General features: G+C 44.6%; 2 protein-coding genes across 3 annotated transcripts in view; one reads left to right on the top strand and one right to left on the bottom strand.

Annotated features, from left to right (window-relative positions):
• LOC149970076 (ELKS/Rab6-interacting/CAST family member 1-like) overlaps nt 1–26,500 on the bottom strand; it is a 534,697-nt gene that overhangs the window by 432,608 nt on the left and 75,589 nt on the right. For both annotated transcript variants that reach the window (XM_090228733.1, XM_090228734.1), the window contains exon 4: nt 2,213–2,377. In XM_090228733.1, coding sequence (XP_090084859.1) covers nt 2,213–2,377 — 165 coding nt within the window. The remainder of the gene's footprint in view (nt 1–2,212; nt 2,378–26,500) is intronic.
• LOC149970077 (beta-1,3-galactosyl-O-glycosyl-glycoprotein beta-1,6-N-acetylglucosaminyltransferase 3-like) lies at nt 8,735–10,422 on the top strand. Its single transcript, XM_090228735.1, has one exon. The coding sequence runs from the start codon at nt 9,003–9,005 to the stop codon at nt 10,329–10,331; it is 1,329 nt and encodes a 442-aa protein (XP_090084861.1). The 5' UTR covers nt 8,735–9,002; the 3' UTR covers nt 10,332–10,422.

Raw genomic sequence — 26,500 nt, 5'->3', positions numbered from 1 at the left:
CTGACAAATGGAATAGTGTATTATTAGTATGCCTTCTGACAAATGGAATAGTGTATTATTATTATGCCTTCTGACAAATGGAATGGAATAGTGTATTATTATTATGCCTTCTGACAAATGAAATAGTGTATTATTATTATGCCTTCTGACAAATGGAATGGAATAGTGTATTATTATTATGCCTTCTGACAAATGGAATGGAATAGTGTATTATTAGTATGCCTTCTGACAAATGGAATAGTGTATTATTATTATGCCTTCTGACAAAGGAAATGGAATAGTGTATTATTATTATGCCTTCTGACAAATGAAATGGAATAGTGTATTATTATTATGCCTTCTGACAAATGGAATAGTGTATTATTATTATGCCTTCTGACAAATTAAATGGAATAGTGTATTATTATTATGCCTTCTGACAAATGGAATGGAATAGTGTATTATTATTATGCCTTCTGACAAATGAAATGGAATAGTGTATTATTATTATGCCTTCTGACAAATGGAATGGAATAGTGTATTATTATTATGCCTTCTGACAAATGGAATAGTGTATTATTATTATGCCTTCTGACAAAGGAAATGGAATAGTGTATTATTATTATGCCTTCTGACAAATTAAATGGAATAGTGTATTATTATTATGCCTTCTGACAAAGGAAATGGAATAGTGTATTATTATTATGCCTTCTGACAAATGGAATAGTGTATTATTAGTATGCCTTCTGACAAAGGAAATGGAATAGTGTATTATTATTATGCCTTCTGACAAATGGAATAGTGTATTATTAGTATGCCTTCTGACAAAGGAAATGGAATAGTGTATTATTATTATGCCTTCTGACAAATGGAATAGTGTATTATTAGTATGCCTTCTGACAAATGAAATGGAATAGTGTATTATTATTATGCCTTCTGACAAATTAAATGGAATAGTGTATTATTAGTATGCCTTCTGACAAATGGAATGGAATAGTGTATTATTATTATGCCTTCTGACAAATGGAATAGTGTATTATTATTATGCCTTCTGACAAATTAAATGGAATAGTGTATTATTAGTATGCCTTCTGACAAATGGAATGGAATAGTGTATTATTATTATGCCTTCTGACAAATGGAATAGTGTATTATTATTATGCCTTCTGACAAATGGAATAGTGTATTATTAGTATGCCTTCTGACAAATGGAATAGTGTATTATTAGTATGCCTTCTGACAAATTAAATGGAATAGTGTATTATTAGTATGCCTTCTGACAAATGGAATGGAATAGTGTATTATTAGTATGCCTTCTGACAAATTAAATGGAATAGTGTATTATTATTATGCCTTCTGACAAATGAAATGGAATAGTGTATTATTATTATGCCTTCTGACAAATGAAATGGAATAGTGTATTATTATTATGCCTTCTGACAAATGGAATAGTGTATTATTATTATGCCTTCTGACAAATGAAATGGAATAGTGTATTATTATTATGCCTTCTGACAAATGGAATAGTGTATTATTATTATGCCTTCTGACAAATGGAATAGTGTATTATTAGTATGCCTTCTGACAAATGAAATGGAATAGTGTATTATTATTATGCCTTCTGACTAATGAAATGGAATAGTGTATTATTATTATGCCTTCTGACTAATGAAATGGAATAGTGTATTATTATTATGCCTTCTGACAAATGGAATAGTGTAATATTATTATGCCTTCTGACAAATTAAATGGAATAGTGTATTATTATTATGCCTTCTGACAAATGGAATAGTGTATTATTATTATGCCTTCTGACAAATGGAATAGTGTATTATTATTATGCCTTCTGACAAATGGAATAGTGTATTATTAGTATGCCTTCTGACAAATTAAATGGAATAGTGTATTATTATTATGCCTTCTGACAAATGAAATGGAATAGTGTATTATTAGTATGTCTTCTGACAAATTAAATGGTGTGAACAATCCTAAATACGACTCTGATGAACTGACATGTAAATGTTCACTGTGTGTTTTCTATCTGTTTTTAACCTTTCACTGTAAACCAGAGGGCCAAAGACACATTTCCATTCTGTGTAAACTTAAATGGACAAACTCGTTTTTTTTAATTAAAAGTGAAAATAGACCTGGGCATCTCTGAATAGGAGTGCTAATTAGATTATATATGAACAGATCCTAGATCAGGACTCAGCTTTCTGAAACTAGACTTCACCTGTCTCTGGTGTTCAGCTTGGAGCCTGTGGAAGTTCTCCTCAGTGGGTTCGAATGACAGAGGTTCTCCAGGTCTCCCTCCACTACAGTCCTGCTGGAACAACTGATTCAGATCTCTCTGAGTCCTCAGCTCATCCTGCAGGGCCTGCACCGTCATCTGGAGGTGCTGAGGAGAGAGAGAGAGGTGGGAGAGGAGAGAGGGGGGGGGGGGGGGAGAGAGAGGGGGGAGAGATGAGGGAGATGGGAGAGAGGGGGAGAGAGGAGAGAGGAGAGAGGGGGGAGAGAGGAGAGAGAGGGGGGAGAGAGGAGAGAGAGGGGGGAGAGAGGAGAGAGGGTGGGGAGAGAGCGGGAAGTGAGATCATACCATCATACCGTTTCTGTACCATACCACGGTTTACGTTATTACCGCAATTATACACAAGGGGCGCTTTTCACTTAACAATTTAGGCAACAGGGATCTTGATCCAGGAGGGGGTTGAATATCTCTGCTGTAACCAAGAAGTTTGATCTTGACATTTAGCCACTTGGAAAGTTAGCAAATCAAATGCATGGCTGGAGCCCTGATCTGCATATCATTTATATAAGCAGTGGAGTAGCACGCACATACCGTCAGTATTTCAAAATACCCCGGTATATGGTATATCACCCAAGCCTACTAGTGGGCAGTTCTTCCTGCCTTTGATATCAGTTACAGTTTGTAGTTCTTCCTGCCTCATTTCCAGTTTGTAGTTCTTCCTGCCTCAGTTACAGTTTGTAGTTCTTCCTGCCTCAGTTACAGTTTGTCGTTCTTCCTGCCTTGATATCAGTTACAGTTTGTAGTTCTTCCTGCCTCAGTTAGAGCTTGTAGTTCTTCCTGCCTCAGTTACAGCTTGTAGTTCTTCCTGCCTCAGTTAGAGCTTGTAGTTCTTCCTGCCTCAGTTAGAGCTTGTAGTTCTTCCTGCCTCAGTTACAGCTTGTAGTTCTTCCTGCCTCGGTTAGAGCTTGTAGTTCTTCCTGCCTCAGTTACAGCTTGTAGTTCTTCCTGCCTCAGTTACAGATTGTAGTTTCGGCCTACTGCCTTCTCTCACTGCTTCCTTTCCCTCTCTCTCTCCATCCCTCAACCCTTTCTATTAGCATAGACGTGACATCAGACAACAGGAGATATGGTGTCAAGAACAAGATGAAACCAGCCCGAAACGAGACCAAACGAGCCACCTACAGTACGATTCCCCACACGACAGCTTCTTGTCAATGTTACTAGCTATCTGGCCGAACAGAATCACAACACACGGACTTCTGCCCCATGGAGAGCCACAGTCATGGCGTCTTTCTGTAGGCACTAACTCCGCCGTGGCTCGTTGGACAAAGGCTATGGGGAAACGAATGGCGTTTTTATGGAGGGTTTTGGGATAAACGCCTAAACTAAGGTCTTTGGTTCACAGGCTTAGACCTTTTGTTCTACGAGATAATCTCCAAGAGATCATGTCACTTTTTGTGAATTTTGGAGCATTTATGTAATCAAAACAAGCTTCATAATTCATAAAGGTCGTGTTAACTGACTGCTATTATCTCATAGAACAAACCGTATAAGATCTCCTCAGCCTTTGTTAAACTCAGACCTTATTTTCAGCATTTATTCCTAAATTCCATTCTTTCCCCATTTATTTTCCACATAGGAAGGGCTGAACGAACCAGCGGGGTCTCATTGGGGCGGGGAGGTAGCCTAGTGGTAAGAGCGTTGGACCAGCGGGGCCTCATTGGGGCGGGGGGGTAGCCTAGTGGTAAGAGCGTTGGACCAGCGGGGCCTCATTGGGGCGGGGGGGTAGCCTAGTGGTAAGAGCGTTGGACCAGCGGGGCCTCATTGGGGCGGCAGGGTAGCCTAGTGGTAAGAGCGATCTCGTGTTTTTATAACGTTGTCAACTAACCCGTATTTAGGCCAGAAAATGTGACACATCACCTCCTATGCAAATGTGGGGTTCTGAAACCTTGACACTTCAAGTCCGCTCCGCTGAGAGGGTGGAAACGGAGAGAGACTTCGTGCCATTATAAGGCATGGGATCCTACGGAGTTCAGAGGGCTTTGTGCCATTATAAGGCATGGGATCCTACGGTGTCCACAGAGGGCTTTGTGCCATTATAATGCATGGGATCCTACGGAGTTCACAGAGGGCTTTGTGCCATTATAATGCATGGGATCCTACGGAGTTCACAGAGGGCTTTGTGCCATTATAATGCATGGGATCCTACGGAGTTCACAGAGGGCTTTGTGCCATTATAATGCATATGATCCTACGGTGTCCACAGAGGGCTTTGTGCCATTATAAGGCATGGGATCCTACAGAGTTCACAGAGGGCTTTGTGCCATTATAATGCATATGATCCTACGGTGTCCACAGAGGGCTTTGTGCCATTATAAGGCATGGGATCCTACGGAGTTCACAGAGGGCTTTGTGCCATTATAATGCATGGGATCCTACGGAGTTCACAGAGGGCTTTGTGCCATTATAAGGCATGGGATCCTACGGTGTCCACAGAGGGCTTTGTGCCATTATAATGCATGGGATCCTACGGAGTTCACAGAGGGCTTTGTGCCATTATAATGCATATGATCCTACGGTGTCCACAGAGGGCTTTGTGCCATTATAAGGCATGGGATCCTACGGAGTTCACAGAGGGCTTTGTGCCATTATAATGCATATGATCCTACGGTGTCCACAGAGGGCGTTGGACACCAAAATGTTACTCGGAGCCTGTCCAGAACAGTCACCCATCTAAGAGAACATTGTATGTTGTATTCAGAGCCATAGATATATTTTTACTCAACCTTGTGTGCCTGTCTGTCTGCCTGTTTGTAGAGGAGTACATGAGCATACAGGTGAGATTATAACATTTTAAAGGATTTTAATATTAACTACCTATTTGATGTCAATGGAGGTTCAACACTGGTGTTCAAAGAAAATTGTAAATAAAATAGGAAATCATTTTCCTGCCATTCCATGAGTCCTTCATACATCCACGCTATCAAACGGAATGTCTAGAATTATAACAACATTCTAAATTCTAAAAGTTGACCTAAACTCTCTAAAAAACATGGCTCTGGACGGGTGGAAACAGATGACATGTACAAGGACTCAATTATTTCAATATTCAAATAATGTAGCTATCTGACATCAACGGAGCGCCATAACACAGATGTTCAACATCAATCATTAACACATTTTATAAAAATTCATCTCAGCCTCAACTCTGCCTTTCAGACCTGGCTGTGTTTGCTGTACGAGTTGGAAAATGAGTCTAGGATGTTTGTCACGGATATTAACCTGCAACCAGGATGTGATAAAACACCATGTTTAACCCCCGACAGCTGTCATCTAACCCTGTTCCTCTACACCACACCAGGACGTGATAAAACACCATGTTTAACCCCCGACAGCTGTCATCTAACCCTGTTCCTCTGCACCACACCAGGACGTGATAAAACACCATGTTTAACCCCTGTACACCTGTATAAACCCTGTTCCTCTGCACCACACCAGGACGTGATAAAACACCATGTTTAACCCCTGTACACCTGTATAAACCCTGTTCCTCTACACCACACCAGGACGTGATAAAACACCATGTTTAACCCCTGTACACCTGTATAAACCCTGTTCCTCTGCACCACACCAGGACGTGATAAAACACCATGTTTAACCCCTGTACACCTGTATAAACCCTGTTCCTCTGCACCACACCAGGACGTGATAAAACACCATGTTTAACCCCTGTACACCTGTATAAACCCTGTTCCTCTGCACCACACCAGGACGTGATAAAACACCTTGTTTAACCCCTGTACACCTGTATAAACCCTGTTCCTCTGCACCACACCAGGACGTGATAAAACACCATGTTTAACCCCTGTACACCTGTATAAACCCTGTTCCTCTGCACCACACCAGGACGTGATAAAACACCATGTTTAACCCCTGTACACCTGTACAAACCCTGTTCCTCTGCACCACACCAGGACGTGATAAAACACCTTGTTTAACCCCTGTACACCTGTATAAACCCTGTTCCTCTGCACCACACCAGGACGTGATAAAACACCATGTTTAACCCCTGTACACCTGTATAAACCCTGTTCCTCTGCACCACACCAGGACGTGATAAAACACCATGTTTAACCCCTGTACACCTGTATAAACCCTGTTCCTCTGCACCACACCAGGACGTGATAAAACACCATGTTTAACCCCTGTACACCTGTATAAACCCTGTTCCTCTGCACCACACCAGGACGTGATATGTGTGGATAAAGGTGACATTGTTAAATGTTGAAGGATTTCATGGAACGGAAGTCAAATGATTTCAATATTTAAATAGTGTGCCTATCTGACTGAATGGTCAAAGCAGCTGTGGGATGTTGTTGTGGTCTGGTAATATGAGGTCTACCATGTTAGTCAATAGGACTGTGACAACGCCAGTAGTGTGACATTTTTTTCTTCCATGGTCCTTTAAAAACCTCCTGTATATAAAATATTGTGTGCAAAATGTATGGGCTAGATATTTCAAAATGTATGGGCTAGATATTTCAAAATGTATGGGCTAGATATTTCAAAATGTATGGGCTAGTTATTTAAAAATGTATGGGCTAGATATTTCAAAATGTATGGGCTAGATATTTCAAAATGTATGGGCGAGATATTTCAAACTGTATGGGCTAGATATTTCAAAATGTATGGGCTAGATATTTCAAAATGTATGGGCTAGATATTTCAAAATGTATGGCCGAGATATTTCTAAATGTATGGGCGAGATATTTCAAAATGTATGGGCTAGATATTTCAAAATGTATGGGCTAGATATTTCAAACTGTATGGGCTAGATATTTCAAAATGTATGGGCTAGATATTTCAACTGTGTACGGCAAGGTGAACGTCTGACTCAACACGTTTATGAGGCTGCTTTGACCCACGCCTCAAAGCTAAATCAAATCAAATCAAATGTATTTATATAGCCCTTCGTACATCAGCTGATATCTCAAAGTGCTGTACAGAAACCTAGTCTGATACCCCAAACACCAAGCAATGCAGGTGTAGAAGCACGGTGGCTAGGAAAAACTCCCTAGAAAGGCCAAAACCTAGGAAGAAACCTAGAGAGGAACCAGGCTATGTGGGGTAGCCAGTCCTCTTCTGGCTATGCCGGGTGGAGATTATAACAGAACATGCCCTAGAGGACAGACAGCTGTTTAACGTGAGAATTTGTTCTTAACTGACTTGCCTAGTTGAATTAAAATAAAATGTGTCACAATGCTGACCAGGAAACAAGCCACCTACAGGGGCAACCATACCAAGGCTGCTACAGAGCTTTACCTCCCTGGTCTGCCACGCCCACTAGTGTTTACAGAAAGGCCACGCCCACTAATGTTTACAGAAAGGCCACGCCCACTAATGTTTACAGAAAGGCCACGCCCAGTGTTTACAGAAAGGCCACGCCCATAGTGTTTACAGAAAGGCCACGCCCACTAGTGTTTACAGAAAGGCCACGCCCATAGTGTTTACAGAAAGGCCACACCCATAGTGTTTACAGAAAGGCCATGCCCACTAGTGTTTACAGAAAGGCCACGCCCACTAGTGTTTACAGAAAGGTCACGCCCACTAGAGTGTTTACAGAAAGGCCACACCCATAGTGTTTACAGAAAGGCCACGCCCACTAGTGTTTACAGAAAGGCCACACCCATAGTGTTTACAGAAAGGCCACGCCCACTAGTGTTTACAGAAAGGCCACGCCCACTAGAGTGTTTACAGAAAGGCCACGCCCATAGTGTTTACAGAAAGGCCACGCTCATAGTGTTTACAGAAAGGCCATGCTCATAGTGTTTACAGAAAGGCCACGCCCACTAGAGTGTTTACAGAAAGGCCACACTCATAGTGTTTACAGAAAGGCCACGCCCACTAGAGTGTTTACAGAAAGGCCACACCCATAGTGTTTACAGAAAGGCCACGCCCACTAGTGTTTACAGAAAGGCCACGCCCACTAGAGTGTTTACAGAAAGGCCACGCCCATAGTGTTTACAGAATTGCCACACCCATAGTGTTTACAGAAAGGCCACGCCTACTAGAGTGTTTACAGAAAGGCCACGCCCACTAGAGTGTTTACAGAAAGGCCACGCCCATAGAGTGCTTACAGAAAGGCCACGCCCACTAGAGTGTTTACAGAAAGGCCACGCCCATAGAGTGCTTACAGAAAGGCCACGCCCACTAGTGTTTACAGAAAGGCCACACCCACTAGTGTTTGAAGAAAGGCCACACCCACTAGAGTGCTTACAGAAAGGCCACGCCCACTAGTGTTTACAGAAAGGCCACGCTCACTAGAGTGTTTACACCATGCCCACAGACAACGCCCACTAGAGTTAATGATTACACCTCTTCCTTTTAAACAGAGGTGTGTGAGAGGTGTGTGTCATTTATTTGAGCTGTGAGGTGCTGGTGAGACACATCTTTCTGTTGCCCAGCAGTGTGCAACTCCTCCTCCTCAGCTGTGGTGTTGGTAGATACTAATACCACAAAGGCAATACCACATACAGGGTTCTCCCAGGGATCTTTTTTTAACAAAGAGGTGCTACTGAGTACAGCGGGATGGAGGACATTTCCTGCAATCTAAAGCAAAGAAATACTCCATTTGGGTGTGGTAACAGGCCTTAAATGATTATAAATAATGTTTTTTTTTAAATGACAGTGGCGCAACCAGTCCACAAGGTGGCGTAGTGCAACTCTTACATTCTTTGAGGAGAACCCGGACATAGAGCGATAATACGGACTAGTCATGGCTTCTGTTCGGTTGTCCAGGTCTCAGAGATTCTTCAAGAACTTATCTCTGGTCCTCCTGAGTGGATCCGTCCCTCTGCTCCTGTGGGCCGCTCTCAGACGCCCGCCGGGCTCTGACAGGAGTCCTCTCCCCGTTCTGGACCTCCTGCCCCCGGACTACGCTGCCGACTTGCCGGCCTGCTCAGCCATCATCCAGGGAGACCTGGAGGGTCTGGAGAGGAAGCAGCTCAGCGTCCTGCTGAAGACCATGAAGAAACAGCAGCTGCTGTCAGAGGCCTTCTACCACAACGTGACTCAGGACTGTCAGAGGTACGTCACAGAAAGAGAGTTCATCACCGTTCCTCTCAGTCAGGAGGAGAAGGAGTTCCCCATCGCCTACTCCATGGTCATCCACGACAAGATTGAGATGTTTGAGCGGCTCCTGCGTGCCCTGTACACTCCTCAGAACGTGTACTGCGTCCACATCGACCAGAAGTCATCGGAGGCCTTCAGGACGGCAGTGAGGGCTATCGTGTCCTGTCTGACTAATGTGTTTGTGGCCAGTAAGTTAGAGAGTGTGGTATATGCCTCCTGGTCCAGAGTGCAGGCCGATCTGAACTGTATGGAGGATCTCCTGAAGTCACCTGTCCAGTGGAGGTACCTGATCAACACCTGTGGAACAGACTTCCCCATTAAGACCAACGCTGAGATGGTTCAGGCCCTCAAGCTGCAGAACGGGAGGAACAGCATGGAGTCAGAGACCACCGACGACTATAAAAACAGCAGATGGCAGTTTCACCACAAAATCACCAGCAACATGGTGGTCAAGACGAACGTTAGGAAGAGCCCTCCTCCAATCAGCACCCCCATGTTTTCTGGCAACGCCTACTTCCTGGTGTCCAGGGCCTTTGTCCGTCACGTGATGAAGTCTCAGGAGGTCCGGGCGCTGTTGGAGTGGGAGAAGGACACCTATAGTCCTGATGAACACCTGTGGGCCACCCTGCAGCGCATGCCCTCTGTGCCAGGCTCTAACCCTCCGCACATCAAGTACCATGAATCAGACATGAACGCCATTGCGCGCATTGTGAAGTGGCGTTCCCTGGAAGGAGATGTGAGGAACGGAGCCCCATATCCACCCTGCTCGGGTGTCTACAGGAGGTCCATTTGTGTCTACGGGGCTGGAGATCTCAGGTGGCTCCTACAACATCACCACCTCATCGCTAACAAGTTTGACCCTGAGGTGGATGATGTGGCTATCAGGTGTCTGGAGTCGTACCTGCGCTTCAAAGCCACAGACCGTGTTTCACGAAGGACAGTGGAATCTGAGAGGATCTTACAAAAACGATGAAATGTTAAAAGTTGTAAATATGTTAATGTGCATTTATTTGAAATATGTTTTGAAATGTTGTATATTTCTGGTGGTACTGTAGAGAGGGTTGTAAATACAGTAACGTAGGTTATATTTAAAATATACCCTGAGTGTACAAAACATTAGGAACACCTTCCTAATATTGAGTTGCACCACCTTTCGCCCCCAGATCAGCCTCAATCCTCTGGGCATGGACTCTACAAGGTGTCGAAGGCGTTCCACAGGGATGCTGGCCCCATGTTGACTACAATGCTTCCCACAGTTGTGTCAAGTTGGCTGGATGTCCTTTGGGTGGTGGACCATTCTCGATACACACAGCAAACTGTTGAGCGTGGAAAACCCAGCAGCGTTGCAGTTCTTGACACAAACCGGGACCCCGTTCAAAGGCGCTTAAATATGTTGTCTTGCCCATTCACCCTCGGAATGGCACACATACACAATCCAAGTCTCAGTTGTCTCAAGGCTTAACACTCCTTCTTTAACCTGTCTCCTCCCCTTCATCTACACTGATTGAAGTGGATTTAACAGGTAACATCAATAAGGGATCATATCTTTCACCTGGATTCACCTGGTCAGTCTATGTCATGGAAAGAGCAGGTTTTGTCCATTCAGTGTATTCTGATTTTTCTGATTTGCACAGTATATTTCTGATTGTACTGTGTAGTTCTGATTGTACTGTGTAGTTCTGATTGTACTGTGTAGTTCTGATTGTACTGTGTAGTTCTGATTGTACTGTGTAGTTCTGATTGTACTGTGTAGTTCTGATTGTACTGTGTAGTTCTGATTGTACTATGTAGTTCTGATTGTACTGTGTAGTTCTGATTGTACTATGTAGTTCTGATTGTACTATGTAGTTCTGATTGTACTGTGTAGTTCTGATTGTACTGTGTAGTTCTGATTGTACTGTGTAGTTCTGATTGTACTATGTAGTTCTGATTGTACTGTGTAGTTCTGATTGTACTGTGTAGTTCTGATTGTACTGTGTAGTTCTGATTGTACTATGTAGTTCTGATTGTACTGTGTAGTTCTGATTGTACTGTGTAGTTCTGATTGTACTGTGTAGTTCTGATTGTACTATGTAGTTCTGATTGTACTGTGTAGTTCTGATTGTACTGTGTAGTTCTGATTGTACTATGTAGTTCTGATTGTACTGTGTAGTTCTGATTGTACTGTGTAGTTCTGATTGTACTATGTAGTTCTGATTGTACTGTGTAGTTCTGATTGTACTATGTAGTTCTGATTGTACTGTGTAGTTCTGATTGTACTGTGTAGTTCTGATTGTACTGTGTAGTTCTGATTGTACTATGTAGTTCTGATTGTACTGTGTAGTTCTGATTGTACTGTGTAGTTCTGATTGTACTGTGTAGTTCTGATTGTACTGTGTAGTTCTGATTGTACTATGTAGTTCTGATTGTACTATGTAGTTCTGATTGTACTGTGTACTGTGATTTGATATGTGTTTCAGGTGAAACATAACATTCCCTTAATGTTGTAAGAAGTTCATAGCATATGTGTTTCAGGTGAAACATAACATTCCCTTAATGTTGTAAGAAGTTCATAGCATATGTGTTTCAGGTGAAACATAACATTCCCTTAATGTTGTAAGAAGTTCATAGCATATGTGTTTCAGGTGAAACATAACATTCCCTTAATGTTGTAAGAAGTTCATAGCATATGTGTTTCAGGTGAAACATAACATTCCCTTAATGTTGTAAGAAGTTCATAGCATATGTGTTTCAGGTGAAACATAACATTCCCTTAATGTTGTAAGAAGTTCATAGCATATGTGTTTCAGGTGAAACATAACATTCCCTTAATGTTGTAAGAAGTTCATAGCATATGTGTTTCAGGTGAAACATAACATTCCCTTAATGTTGTAAGAAGTTCATAGCATATGTGTTTCAGGTGAAACATAACATTCCCTTAATGTTGTAAGAAGTTCATATGTGTTTCAGGTGAAACATAACATTCCCTTAATGTTGTAAGAAGTTCATATGTGTTTCAGGTGAAACATAACATTCCCTTAATGTTGTAAGAAGTTCATAGCATATGTGTTTCAGGTGAAACATAACATTCCCTTAATGTTGTAAGAAGTTCATATGTGTTTCAGGTGAAACATAACATTCCCTTAATGTTGTAAGAAGTTCATAGCATATGTGTTTCAGGTGAAACATAACATTCCCTTAATGTTGTAAGAAGTTCATAGCATATGTGTTTCAGGTGAAACATAACATTCCCTTAATGTTGTAAGAAGTTCATAGCATATGTGTTTCAGGTGAAACATAACATTCCCTTAATGTTGTAAGAAGTTCATATGTGTTTCAGGTGAAACATAACATTCCCTTAATGTTGTAAGAAGTTCATATGTGTTTCAGGTGAAACATAACATTCCCTTAATGTTGTAAGAAGTTCATAGCATATGTGTTTCAGGTGAAACATAACATTCCCTTAATGTTGTAAGAAGTTCATATGTGTTTCAGGTGAAACATAACATTCCCTTAATGTTGTAAGAAGTTCATAGCATATGTGTTTCAGGTGAAACATAACATTCCCTTAATGTTGTAAGAAGTTCATAGCATATGTGTTTCAGGTGAAACATAACATTCCCTTAATGTTGTAAGAAGTTCATATGTGTTTCAGGTGAAACATAACATTCCCTTAATGTTGTAAGAAGTTCATAGCATATGTGTTTCAGGTGAAACATAACATTCCCTTAATGTTGTAAGAAGTTCATAGCATATGTGTTTCAGGTGAAACATAACATTCCCTTAATGTTGTAAGAAGTTCATAGCATATGTGTTTCAGGTGAAACATAACATTCCCTTAATGTTGTAAGAAGTTCATAGCATATGTGTTTCAGGTGAAACATAACATTCCCTTAATGTTGTAAGAAGTTCATAGCATATGTGTTTCAGGTGAAACATAACATTCCCTTAATGTTGTAAGAAGTTCATAGCATATGTGTTTCAGGTGAAACATAACATTCCCTTAATGTTGTAAGAAGTTCATAGCATATGTGTTTCAGGTGAAACATAACATTCCCTTAATGTTGTAAGAAGTTCATATGTGTTTCAGGTGAAACATAATATTCCATTTACAGTGTGTTCACGAAATCTACCTTTTACGTTTTCTTGGAGGTCCTCTGAACATTTCAAGAATGTTTAGAAAATATATATTATATATATAAGCTTTACCTAATATCACCACATCATTGTCCGCATGCAAATTAAATCAGATTGGAATACGTCCCCATGAAGTTTCTCTCCAGATTTAATGACAATTCACATTTGATGACCTCCTTGTAGATGATATAGAGACACATGGCATTCTCATTTCATTCACAGAACATTTCAACAGTATTTAAATGTAACCATACAATCACAATTATATTTTATACACGTCATATGTTGACAATCTGCACATGTTGGGTTTGAAGCTGCAATGTTTGGTTCCCAAACCAGGTTTGTTTTCGTCTGTTCCACGAGGGAAGCCATCTTATTTTTTTTCACTATATAGCCATGGCAGTATGGTCAATCAGGAATTTGATGTGCATTCTCTCAATGTTTTTGGGATGTTATTATCCTGATGTTAGATAAAACCCAAACTAGAACCTAATGGAATCTTAGCTAATGTTCTGGGAATGTTCCTGGTTTGCTGGGAAAAATATTTTATTTTGCATGCTTCGAGAAAAACCACACCGACCACCAACGCAGGCCCAAGAGGATTGTGGGTTCTTGAGTAAATCTTTCAAGCGTGTAAACTCTCGCAAGGCTGCCGGCTCAGATGGCATCCCGAGCCGCGTCCTAAGAGCAGATCTTCTGGCAGGAGTGTTCACGAACATATTCAATCTCTCCCTATCCCAGTCCGCTGGCCCCACATGTTTCAATATGCCCCCCATTGTTCCTGTGCCTAAACAAGCTGACTGAACCAAATGACGATCACCCTGTAGCTTCACCTCTGTCATCATGAAGTGCTTTAAGAGTCAAGGACCATAATCAGCTCCACCTTACCCGACACAACTTGAACAGCGTCCAAAATTATCTCCACGCTGCCCACCTGGACAAGAGGAATACCTATGTGAATACCTATGTGAATACCTGAATACTGCTCATTGACTACAACTCAGCCTTCAACACCATAGTAAACCCTCCAAGTTCGTCACTGAGCTCAGGCCCTGGTTCTGAACTCCTCCATGTGCAACTGGATCCTGGATTTCCTGACGGGACCGACCCTAGGTGGTAGGCAACAACACCTCTGCCACGCAGGGGCGTGGGCTCACCCCCCTCCTGTACTCCCTGTTCACCCACGACTGGGTAACTAAATCAGTCAAGAACTCTCTATGCCAGGTATTTGATGTAAGATTGGAACTGAACGATAAAGGTTTGCTGTCGACACGACAGTGGTAGTGATCACCAACAACGACGGCACAGCCTACAGGGTTAGAGGTTAGAGCCCTGGTGGAGAGGTGAAAGGACAATAACCTCTCCCTCAACGTTGACAAAACCAAGGAGCTGATTTTGGACTACAGGAGACAGAAGGAAGAGCACGCCCACATCTCTATCGACAGGGCTGCAGTGGGAAAGGTAAAAACCGTCCAAGTTCCTCAGCGTTGACATCACAGAGGACCTTGACATGGTCTCATCACATTGTAGTGAAGGAGGCACAACAGTGCCTCTTCAACCTCAGACGGCTAAAGAAATTTGCAATGGCCCCTAAGACCCTCTCTACAGATGCACCGTTGAGAGCATTCTGTCGGGTTGCATCACCGCCTGGTACGGCAACTGCATCGCCCTCGATCGCCAGCCCAACGGAACACCGGCCAGCCCAACGGGACACCGACCAGCCCAACGGAACACCGGCCAGCCCAACGGGACACCGGCCAGCCCAACGGAACACCGGCCAGCCCAACGTAACACCGGCATCGCCGTAATTACATACCGTATGATTTTTTAACATTTTGTGGGGGAACTCGGGTCTCAAATTACAGTCAGACAAGGTGCCATTTTGAAACTGATTTGTGCATCATTAGTTTTCATCTTGACATGTTTACTCTATATGTCACTCACTGACCGTCACTAAATTAGTCCATGTCACTCACTGACCGTCACTAAATTAGTCCATGTCACTCACTGACCGTCACTAAATTAGTCCATGTCACTCACTGACCGTCACTAAATTAGTCCATGTCACTCACTGACCGTCACTAAATTAGTCCATGTCACTCACTGACCGTCACTAAATTAGTCCATGTCACTCACTGACCGTCACTAAATCAGTCCATGTCACTCACTGACCGTCACTAAATTAGTCCATGTCACTCACTGACCGTCACTAAATTAGTCCATGTCACTCACTGACCGTCACTAAATCAGTCCATGTCACTCACTGACCGTCACTAAATTAGTCCATGTCACTCACTGACCGTCACTAAATTAGTCCATGTCACTCACTGACCGTCACTAAATTAGTCCATGTCACTCACTGACCGTCACTAAATTAGTCCATGTCACTCACTGACCGTCACTAAATTAGTCCATGTCACTCACTGACCGTCACTAAATTAGTCCATGTCACTCACTGACCGTCACTAAATTAGTCCATGTCACTCACTGACCGTCACTAAATTAGTCCATGTCACTCACTGACCGTCACTAAATTAGTCCATGTCACTCACTGACCGTCACTAAATTAGTCCATGTCACTCACTGACCGTCACTAAATTAGTCCATGTCACTCACTGACCGTCACTAAATTTGTCCATGTCACTCACTGACCGTCACTAAATTAGTCCATGTCACTCACTGACCGTCACTAAATTAGTCCATGTCACTCACTGACCGTCACTAAATTAGTCCATGTCACTCACTGACCGTCACTAAATTAGTCCATGTCACTCACTGACCGTCACCAAATTAGTCCATGTCACTCACTGACCGTCAATAAATTAGTCCATGTCACTCACTGACCGTCACCAAATTAGTCCATGTCACTCACTGACCGTCACCAAATTAGTCCATGTCACTCACCGACCGTCACTAAATTAGTCCATGTCACTCACTGACTGTCACTAAATTAGTCCATGTCACTCACTGACCGTCACTAAATTAGTCCATGTCACTCACTGACCGTCACTAAATTAGTCCATGTCACTCACTGACCGTCACTAAATTAGTCCATGTCACTCACTGACCGTCACTAAATTAGTCCATGTCACTCACTGACTGTCACTAAATTAGTCCATGTCACTCACTGACGTCACTAAATTAGTCCATGTCACTCACTGACCGTCACTAAATTAGTCCATGTCACTCACTGACCGTCACTAAATTAGTCCATGTCACTCACTGACCGTCACTAAATTAGTCCATGTCACTTAAATACATCTGGTTAGTCGAGCCAGCTACCTACACTTGTAGTAATCATGGACGAAATACCGACCGAGCACACAGGGTAAGCCCAGGGGCCCTGACCTCAAAGGGCCCTGACCTCCAGGGGGCCTGACCTCCAGGGGCCCTGGCCTCCAGGGGCCCTGACCTCCAGGGGGCCCTGACCTCCAGGGGGCTCTGACCTCCAGGAGCCCTAACCTCCAGGGGGCCTGATCTCCAGGGGGCCTGATCTCCAGGAGCCCTAACCTCCAGGGGAGCCTGACCTCCAGGGAGCCTGACCTCCAGGGAGCCCTGACCTCCAGGGAGCCCTGACCTCCAGGGAGCCCTGACCTCCAGGGGCCCTGACCTCCAGGGGCCCCTAATTGATTTTGTTAGTCTCACTCAGATATCATAGTAACATGGCATTAGTCATGGGAAAATGTTTAGAATTGCTGGAAATTAGCTTTAAAACTGCTAATTGGGCAGCAGGAACATAATCAAACTGTAATGTTCTCTTTTACACAATCATAAAATTCTCTTTTAAACCAGTTAGCTGTAAAACTGCTAAATAAATAGTTCTGTAAAGCAAACTCATATGATTACTTTTTGCTAATAAAGTGCAGATCCCTCTGTATGTATTAAATGATAACTTTTAATCCGAGTGCTGAGTTAATGTGTATCCCTGATCATTAGGGACCTCAGCCACGGAGTGTTCATTCTGCTACAGTGTGGCAGATGTTCCAGGAGCATCAGATCTCAGACCAACAGACTCTGAAACAGCTTCTATCACCAGACCATCAGACTGCTGAAGAGTCATCCATACCTGCCCACCTGTACTCTGCCCTGCATCTTAGAGAGATATTTGCAAACATACACCCACTCACTCAATCAATCACACAAAAACACACGCATAGTACCTTGCGCTTACACACACACACACACACACACACACACACACACACACACACACACACACACACACACACACACACACACACACACACACACACACACACACACACACACACACACACACACACACACGTCACTGCTGTCCCCTGTATATAGAAGCATTGAACACTGGTCACTTCACATTGATACACTGTGTATTATATACTGTATACTCCACAGAGCTCATTCTAGAATATCTATTGTTGTACATATCCTCTCTCTTTCTCTATCTATCTCTCTCAGGACAACGAAAGGACAGTCTGTCATGATTCCACAGGCGACCTGGTTACTAAGCAACATCAGCCATCTGTGAGTGGTGCTGAATGAATGACGTTGTCTCTCTCATACACACACAGACAAGAGCAAACACACACAACACACAACACACAGGACAGATGAGGAGTGGAAGAGAGGATGGTGTGATCACATTCGGAGGTGTGAGTGAAAGTCAAGTCAAGACCAGGACCTGACTACAACACTCCCTGACCCAGAGAAGACCAGGACCTGACTACAACACTCCCTGACCCAGAGAAGACCAGGACCTGACTACAACACTCCTTGACCCAGAGAAGACCAGGACCTGACTACAACACTCCCTGACCCAGAGAAGACCAGGACCTGACTACAACACTCCTTGACCCAGAGAAGACCAGGACCTGACTACAACACTCCCTGACCCAGAGAAGACCAGGACCTGACTACAACACTCCTTGACCCAGAGAAGACCAGGACCTGACTACAACACTCCTTGACCCAGAGAAGACCAGGACCTGACTACAACACTCCTTGACCCAGAGAAGACCAGGACCTGACTACAACACTCCCTGACCCAGAGAAGACCAGGACCTGACTACAACACTCATTGACCCAGAGAAGACCAGGACCTGACTACAACACTCATTGACCCAGAGAAGACCAGGACCTGACTACAACACGACCTAACCCAGAGAAGACCAGATCCCTGGACTACAACACTCCGTGACCCAGAGAAGAACAGGACCTGACTACAACACTCCCTGACCCAGAGAAGACCAGATCCCTGGACTACAATACTCCCTGACCCAGAGAAGAACAGATCCCTGGACTACAACACTCCATGACCCAGAGAAGACCAGGACCTGACTACAACACTCCCTGACCCAGAGAAGACCAGGACCTGACTACAACACTCCCTGACCCAGAGAAGACCAGATCCCTGGACTACAATACTCCCTGACCCAGAGAAGACCAGGACCTGACTACAACACTCATTGACCCAGAGAAGACCAGGACCTGACTACAACACTCCCTGACCCAGAGAAGACCAGGACCTGACTACAACACTCATTGACCCAGAGAAGACCAGATCCCTGGACTACAACACTCCCTGACCCAGAGAAGACCAGGACCTGACTACAACACTCCCTGACCCAGAGAAGACCAGGACCTGACTACAACACTCCCTGACCCAGAGAAGACCAGGACCTGACTACAACACTCATTGACCCAGAGAAGACCAGATCCCTGGACTACAACACTCCCTGACCCAGAGAAGACCAGGACCTGACTACAACACTCCCTGACCCAGAGAAGAACAAGACCTGACAACAACACTCCCTGACCCAGAGAAGAACAAGACCTGACTACAACACTCCCTGACCCAGAGAAGACCAGGACCTGACTACAACACTCCCTGATCCAGAGAAGACCAGATCCCTGGACTACAACACTCCCTGACCCAGAGAAGACCAGGACCTGACTACAACACTCCCTGACCCAGAGAAGAACAAGACCTGACAACAACACTCCCTGACCCAGAGAAGAACAAGACCTGACTACAACACTCCCTGACCCAGAGAAGACCAGGACCTGACTACAACACTCCCTGATCCAGAGAAGACCAGATCCCTGGACTACAACACTCCCTGACCCAGAGAAGAACAGATCCCTGGACTACTGTTAGTGTACCAGCTGGCATCACTGTGGTGTCCTCAGGCACACACACCCCCCCCCCCCCCCATCACAAACTCCCAACCAGGTGATCAGCACCCCCTTCACACACACACCACACAGACACACACCCCTTCCCTTCTGCGACATCACGACTCAAGGAAAGAGAGAGTGAGGTGAGAAAAGACAGGAGGTAAAGATGCTCCAACATGAATCAGCAGTGTGGAGGAGAGGGGAGATGGAGAAAGACGTCATGAGAGAGAGGAGGTGGAGTATGGAGGAAAAGTGAACAGGAAATCAAGATCGGAGGAAGAGAGAGAGAGAGAGAGAGAGAGAGAGAGAGAGAGAAAGAGAGGGAGAGAGAGAGAGAGAGAGAGAGAGGGAGAGAGAGAGAGAGAGAGAGAGGGAAAGAAAGAGAGAGAGAGAGAGCGAGCGAGAGAAACAGAGAGAGAAAGAGAGAGAAAGAGAGAGAGAGAAAGAAAGAGAGAGAGAGAGAGAGAGAGAGAGAGAGAGAAAGAGAGTGAGAGTGAGAGGAGACAGAGAGAGAGAGAAAGAAAGAGAGGTAGAGAAAAGTAGAGACTACAAGGCAAGAAGGGTCTTCTATGCCATTAAAAGGACCATAACATTTGACATACAAATTAGGATCTGGCAAAAAATACTTGAATCAGTCATAGAGCCCATTGCCCTTTATGGTTGTGAGGTCTGGCGTCCACTCGCCAACCAAGACTTCACAAAATGGGACAAACACCAAATTGAGACACTGCATGCAGAATTCTGCAAAAATATCCTCTGTGTACAACGTAGAACACCAAATAATGCATGCAGAGCAGAATTAGGCCGATACCCACTAATTATCAAAATCCAGAAAAGAGCCATTAAATTCTACAACCACCTAAAAGGAAGCAATTCCCAAACCTTCCATAACAAAGCCATCACCTACATAGAGATGAACCTGGAGAAGAGTCCCCTAAGCAAGCTGGTCCTGGGGCTCTGTTCACAAACACATACAGACCCCACAGAGCCCCAGGACAGCAGCACATTTAGACCCAACCAAATCATGAGAAAACAAAAAGATAATTACTTGACACATTGGAAAGAATTAACAAAAAAACAGAGAAAATTAGAATGCTATTTGGCCCTAAACAGAGAGTACACAGTGGCAGAATCGCTGACCACTGTGACTGACTCAAACTTAAGGAAAGCCTTGACTATGTACAGACTCAGTGAGCATAGCCTTGCTATTGAGAAAGGCCGCCGTAGGCAGACATGGCTCTCAAGAGAAGACAGGCTATGTGCTCACTGCCCACAAAATGAGGTGGAAACTGAGCTGCACTTCCTAACCTCCTGCCAAATGTATGACCATATCAGAGACACATATCTCCCTCAGATTACACAGATTCACAAAGAACTCGAAAACAATCCCGATTTTAATAAACTCCCATATCTATTGGGTGAAATACCACAGTGTGACATCACAGCAGCAAGATTTGTGACCTGTTGCCACGAGAAAAGGGCAACCAGTGAAGAACAAACACCATTGTAAATACAACCCATATTTATGTTTATTTATTTTCCATTTTGTACTTGAACCATTTGTACATTGTTACAACACTGTATATATATATAATATGACATTTGAAATGTCTTTATTGTTTTGGAACTTCTGTGAGTGTAATGTTTACTGTTCATTTTTATTGTTTACTTCACTTTTGTTTATTATCTACTTGTTTACATATGTTTCCCATGCCTATAAAGCCCCTTGAATTGAATTGAAAGAGATGGAGCGAGATGGAGAGAGATGGAGAGAGATGGAGCGAGATGGAGAGAGATGGAGCGAGATGGAGAGAGATGGAGAGAGATGGAGAGAGATGGAGAGAGATGGAGAGAGATGGAGTGAGATGGAGAGAGATGGAGAGAGATGGAGAGAGATGGAGAGAGATGGAGAGAGATGGAGCGAGATGGAGAGAGATGGAGAGAGATGGAGCGAGATGGAGAGAGATGGAGAGAGATGGAGCGAGATGGAGAGAGATGGAGAGAGATGGAGCGAGATGGAGAGAGATGGAGAGAGATGGAGTGAGATGGAGAGAGATGGAGAGAGAGAAAAGTAGACCAAGCATCCCTGACCTGCTGTCTATATGGCTGGTTCCTAATTAAATCAATAGCAACAGGACATGCTAATATAACAATGACAGTGATTATGTATTCATGCCATGGGATTGGATGACAGACAGGAAGCAGAAGGCATGCTGTCACTCTGGTCACCACATATACCAGGGGACATGATTAATCAGGACACCAGGTCAACCTTGAGGTCATAGGATGTATTCTGCTGTGTGATGGTAAGATACTGAGACTCAGGCAAATAAACACACACACACACACACACACACACACACACACACACACACACACACACACACACACACACACACACACACACACACACACACACACATTGACCTCCAGTATGAAGGGTCCTTCTCTCTCATTATGCCTCTCTCCCCCGCTTCTCTTATCTCTCTCTCCTCTCCCTCCCTCTCTCCTCCTCCTCTCCCTCCTTCTCCCTGTCAAGACAGCCATGTGAGGGGAATATCAGGCTCCAGGCTTTCAAACCAGCCAGCCTCCTCTCTGCAGGAGGGAGAGAGACAACCAGCCAGCCTCCTCTCTGAAGAAGGAGGGAGAGAGACAACCAACTAGACTCCTCTCTGCAGGAGGGAGAGAAACAACCAGCCAGACTCCTCTCTGCAGAAGGAGGGAGAGAGACAACCAGCCAGCCTCCTCTCTGCAGAAGGAGGGAGAGAGACAACCAACCAGCCTCCTCTTCTGCAGAAGGAGGGAGAGAGACAACCAACCAGCCTCCTCTTCTGCAGAAGGAGGGAGAGAGACAACCAGCCAGCCTCCTCTCTGCAGAAGGAGGGAGAGAGACAACCAGCCAGCCTCCTCTCTGCAGAAGGAGGGAGAGAGACAACCAACCAGCCTCCTCTTCTGCAGAAAGAGGGAGAGAGACAACCAGCCAGCCTCCTCTCTGCAGGAGGGAGAGAGACAACCAGCCAGCCTCCTCTCTGCAGGAGGGAGAGAGACAACCAACCAGCCTCCTCTCTGCAGAAGGAGGGAGAGAGACAACCAACCAGCCTCCTCTTCTGCAGAAGGAGGGAGAGATACAACCAGCCAGCCTCCTCTCTGCAGGAGGGAGAGAGACAACCAGCCAGCCTCCTCCCTGCAGAAGGAGGGAGAGAGACAACCAACCAGCCTCCTCTCTGCAGGAGGGAGAGAGACAACCAACCAGCCTCCTCTCTGCAGGAGGGAGAGAGACAAACAACCAGACTCCTCTCTACAGGAGGGCGAGAGACAACCAGCCAGACTACAGGAGGGGGACCAGATAAAAGTTCTTAAAAGCTGGATCATGACCAGATAGATAAAAGGTCTTAATAGCTGGATCATGACCAGATAGATAAAAGGTATTAATAGCTGGATCATGACCAGATAAAAGGTATTAATAGCTGGATCATGACCAGATAGATAAAAGGTCTTAATAGCTGGATCATGACCAGATAAAAGGTATTAATAGCTGGATCATGACCAGATAGATAAAAGGTCTTAATAGCTGGATCATGACCAGATAGATAAAAGGTCTTAATAGCTGGATCATGACCAGATAGATAAAAGGTATTAATAGCTGGATCATGACCAGATAGATAAAAGGTCTTAATAGCTGGATCATGACCAGATAGATAAAAGGTCTTAATAGCTGGATCATGACCAGATAGATAAAAGGTATTAATAGCTGGATCATGACCAGATAAAAGGTATTAATAGCTGGATCTTGATTAGATAAAATGTTCTTAATAAAAACAAACTGACTCATGAATGTGCTTCAATTTTTGTGGAATTTACCACCTCAGTGAATGTAGCTATAACGGGCCTCCTCAGCTGTCCCGAGGTGACTTACAGACAATGGGAAGAATGAGGCCAGCTACAACACAGTTCAACTCTTTATCCGTTATGAAATAGTTATGAGTCAGACTAGAAGAGATGCTCGGAGTCTGACTGGGAATACAGTACAGAGCCGAATGGAGAGAATACAGTACAGAGCTGAATGGAGAGAATACAGTAGAGAGCTGAATGGAGAGAATACAGTAGAGAACTGAATGGAGAGAATACAGTAGAGAACTGAATGGAGAGAATACAGTAGAGAGCTGAATGGAGAGAATACAGTAGAGAGCTGAATGGTGAGAATACTGTACAGAGCTGAATGGAGAGAATACAGTAGAGAGCTGAATGGAGAGAATACAGTAGAGAACTGAATGGAGAGAATGCAGTAGAGAGCTGAATGGAGAGAATGCAGTAGAGAGCTGAATGGAGAGAATACAGTAGAGAACTGAATGGAGAGAATGCAGTAGAGAGCTGAATGGAGAGAATGCAGTAGAGAGCTGAATGGAGAGAATACAGTAGAGAGCTGAATGGAGAGAATACAGTAGAGAACTGAATGGAGAGAATACAGTAGAGAGCTGAATGGAGAGAATACTGTATCTTGAAGACAGACATGTAAGTTGATGATTCTCCAGACCACTTCCCTAAACCAGCAACAGTGGTCTCAGCTCAGCCTGTCAGTCCCTTGGGAATCACTGGGTCTGTCATGGTGAGCCTGCTGCCTTATAGAGCCAGAATGGTTTGACAGTTGCATCAGTGCACTGGGCTGGCAGACAGAGGCATTTGTGACTGGAACTTCCTCATGGCTCTGACACAGTGGGACCAGGCATGTCCCTCTACTGGCTGAAGTGACTGACATGAGAACAGTTACAAAAGAATGTGTGGGAACATGTCGTTCTTCCTCTCTCTCTCCTCTCCTTCTCCTCCCTCTGTTTCTCTCTCTCTCCTCTCCTCTCCTCCCCTTCTCCTCCCTCTGTTTCTCTCTCTCTCCTCTCCTCCCCTTCTCCTCCCTCTGTTTCTCTCTCTCCTCTCCTCCCCTTCTCCTCCCTCTGTTTCTCTCTCTCTCCTCTCCTCCCCCTGTTTCTCTCTCTCCTCTCCTCCCCTTCTCCACCCTCTGTTTCTCTCTCTCTCCTCTCCTCCCCTTCTCCCCCCTCTGTTTCTCTCTCTCCTCCCCTATGTCCTCCACTCTCTCTCTCTCTTTCTCTCTCTCCCACTGAACACAATTAACAGGCAGAGCCATTATATTATGCTGATGGAGGCAGCTGTGACTGAGCCAATAGAACACAGAGAGAATGTAGGAAAAACACACCGACAGTCTGGATAATACAGGGGCCTTCAGACTCTAACCCTGAGACAGTCTGGATAATACAGGGGTCTTCAGACTCTAACCCTGAGACAGTCTGGATAATACAGGGGCCTTCAGACTCTAACCCCGAGACAGTCTGGATAATACAGGGGCCTTCAGACTCTAACCCCGAGACAGTCTGCATAATACAGGGGCCATCAGACTCTAACCCTGAGACAGTCTGGATAATACAGGGGCCTTCAGACTAACCCTGAGACAGTCTGGATAATACAGGGGCCTTCAGACTCTAACCCCGAGACAGTCTGGATAATACAGGGGCCATCAGACTCTAACCCTGAGACAGTCTGGATAATACAGGGGCCTTCAGATTCTAACCCTGAGACAGTCTGGATAATACAGGGGCCTTCAGACTCTAACTCTGAGACAGTCTAGATAATACAGGGGCCTTCAGACTCTAACCCCGAGACAGTCTGGATAATACAGGGGCCATCAGACTCTAACCCTGAGACAGTCTGGATAATACAGGGGCCTTCAGACTAACCCTGAGACAGTCTGGATAATACAGGGGCCTTCAGACTCTAACCCCGAGACAGTCTGGATAATACAGGGGCCATCAGACTCTAACCCTGAGACAGTCTGGATAATACAGGGGCCTTCAGATTCTAACCCTGAGACAGTCTGGATAATACAGGGGCCTTCAGACTCTAACTCTGAGACAGTCTAGATAATACAGGGGCCTTCAGACTCTAACCCCGAGACAGTCTGGATAATACAGGGGCCATCAGACTCTAACCCTGAGACAGTCTGGATAATACAGGGGCCTTCAGACTCTAACCCTGAGACAGTCTGGATAATACAGGGGCCTTCAGACTCTAACCCTGAGACAGTCTGGATAATACAGGGGCCTTCAGACTCTAACCCTGAGACAGTCTGGATAATACAGGGGCCTTCAGACTCTAACCCTGAGACAGTCTGGATAATACAGGGGCCTTCAGACTCTAGCCCTGAGACAGTCTGGATAATACAGGGGCCATCAGACTCTAACCCTGAGACAGTCTGGATAATACAGGGGCCATCAGACTCTAACCCTGAGACAGTCTGGATAATACAGGGGCCTTCAGACTCTAACCCTGAGACAGTCTGGATAATACAGGGGCCTTCAGACTCTAACTCTGAGACAGTCTGGATAATACAGGGGCCTTCAGACTCTAACCCTGAGACAGTCTGGATAATACAGGGCCCTTCAACCTCTAACCCTGAGACAGTCTGGATAATACAGGGGCCTTCAGACTCTAACCCTGAGACAGTCTGGATAATACAGGGGCCTTCAGACTCTAACTCTGAGACAGTCTGGATAATACAGGGGCCTTCAGACTCTAACCCTGAGACAGTCTGGATAATACAGGGGCCTTCAGACTCTAACCCTGAGACAGTCTGGATAACACAGGGGCCTTCAGACTCTAACCCTGAGACAGTCTGGATAATACAGGGGCCTTCAGACTCTAACCCTGAGACAGTCTGGATAATACAATCCCCTTTTTCTTCATCCGTTTCTCCCTCCCTCACTTTCTATCTCTCTCTCAATGCTCCCTTTCCCTCCTTCCAACTGTCACCATCTCTCCCTCCCTTACCCTCCTTTCCAGGTCTCTTTATTTCTCTTCTATCCC

This window comes from Oncorhynchus mykiss, unplaced genomic scaffold (assembly GCF_057628025.1).
Source record: "Oncorhynchus mykiss isolate SJ-2025 unplaced genomic scaffold, ASM5762802v1 scaffold96, whole genome shotgun sequence".
Lineage (NCBI taxonomy): Eukaryota > Metazoa > Chordata > Actinopteri > Salmoniformes > Salmonidae > Oncorhynchus > Oncorhynchus mykiss.
This window is presented reverse-complemented; position numbering and strand designations above follow the sequence as displayed.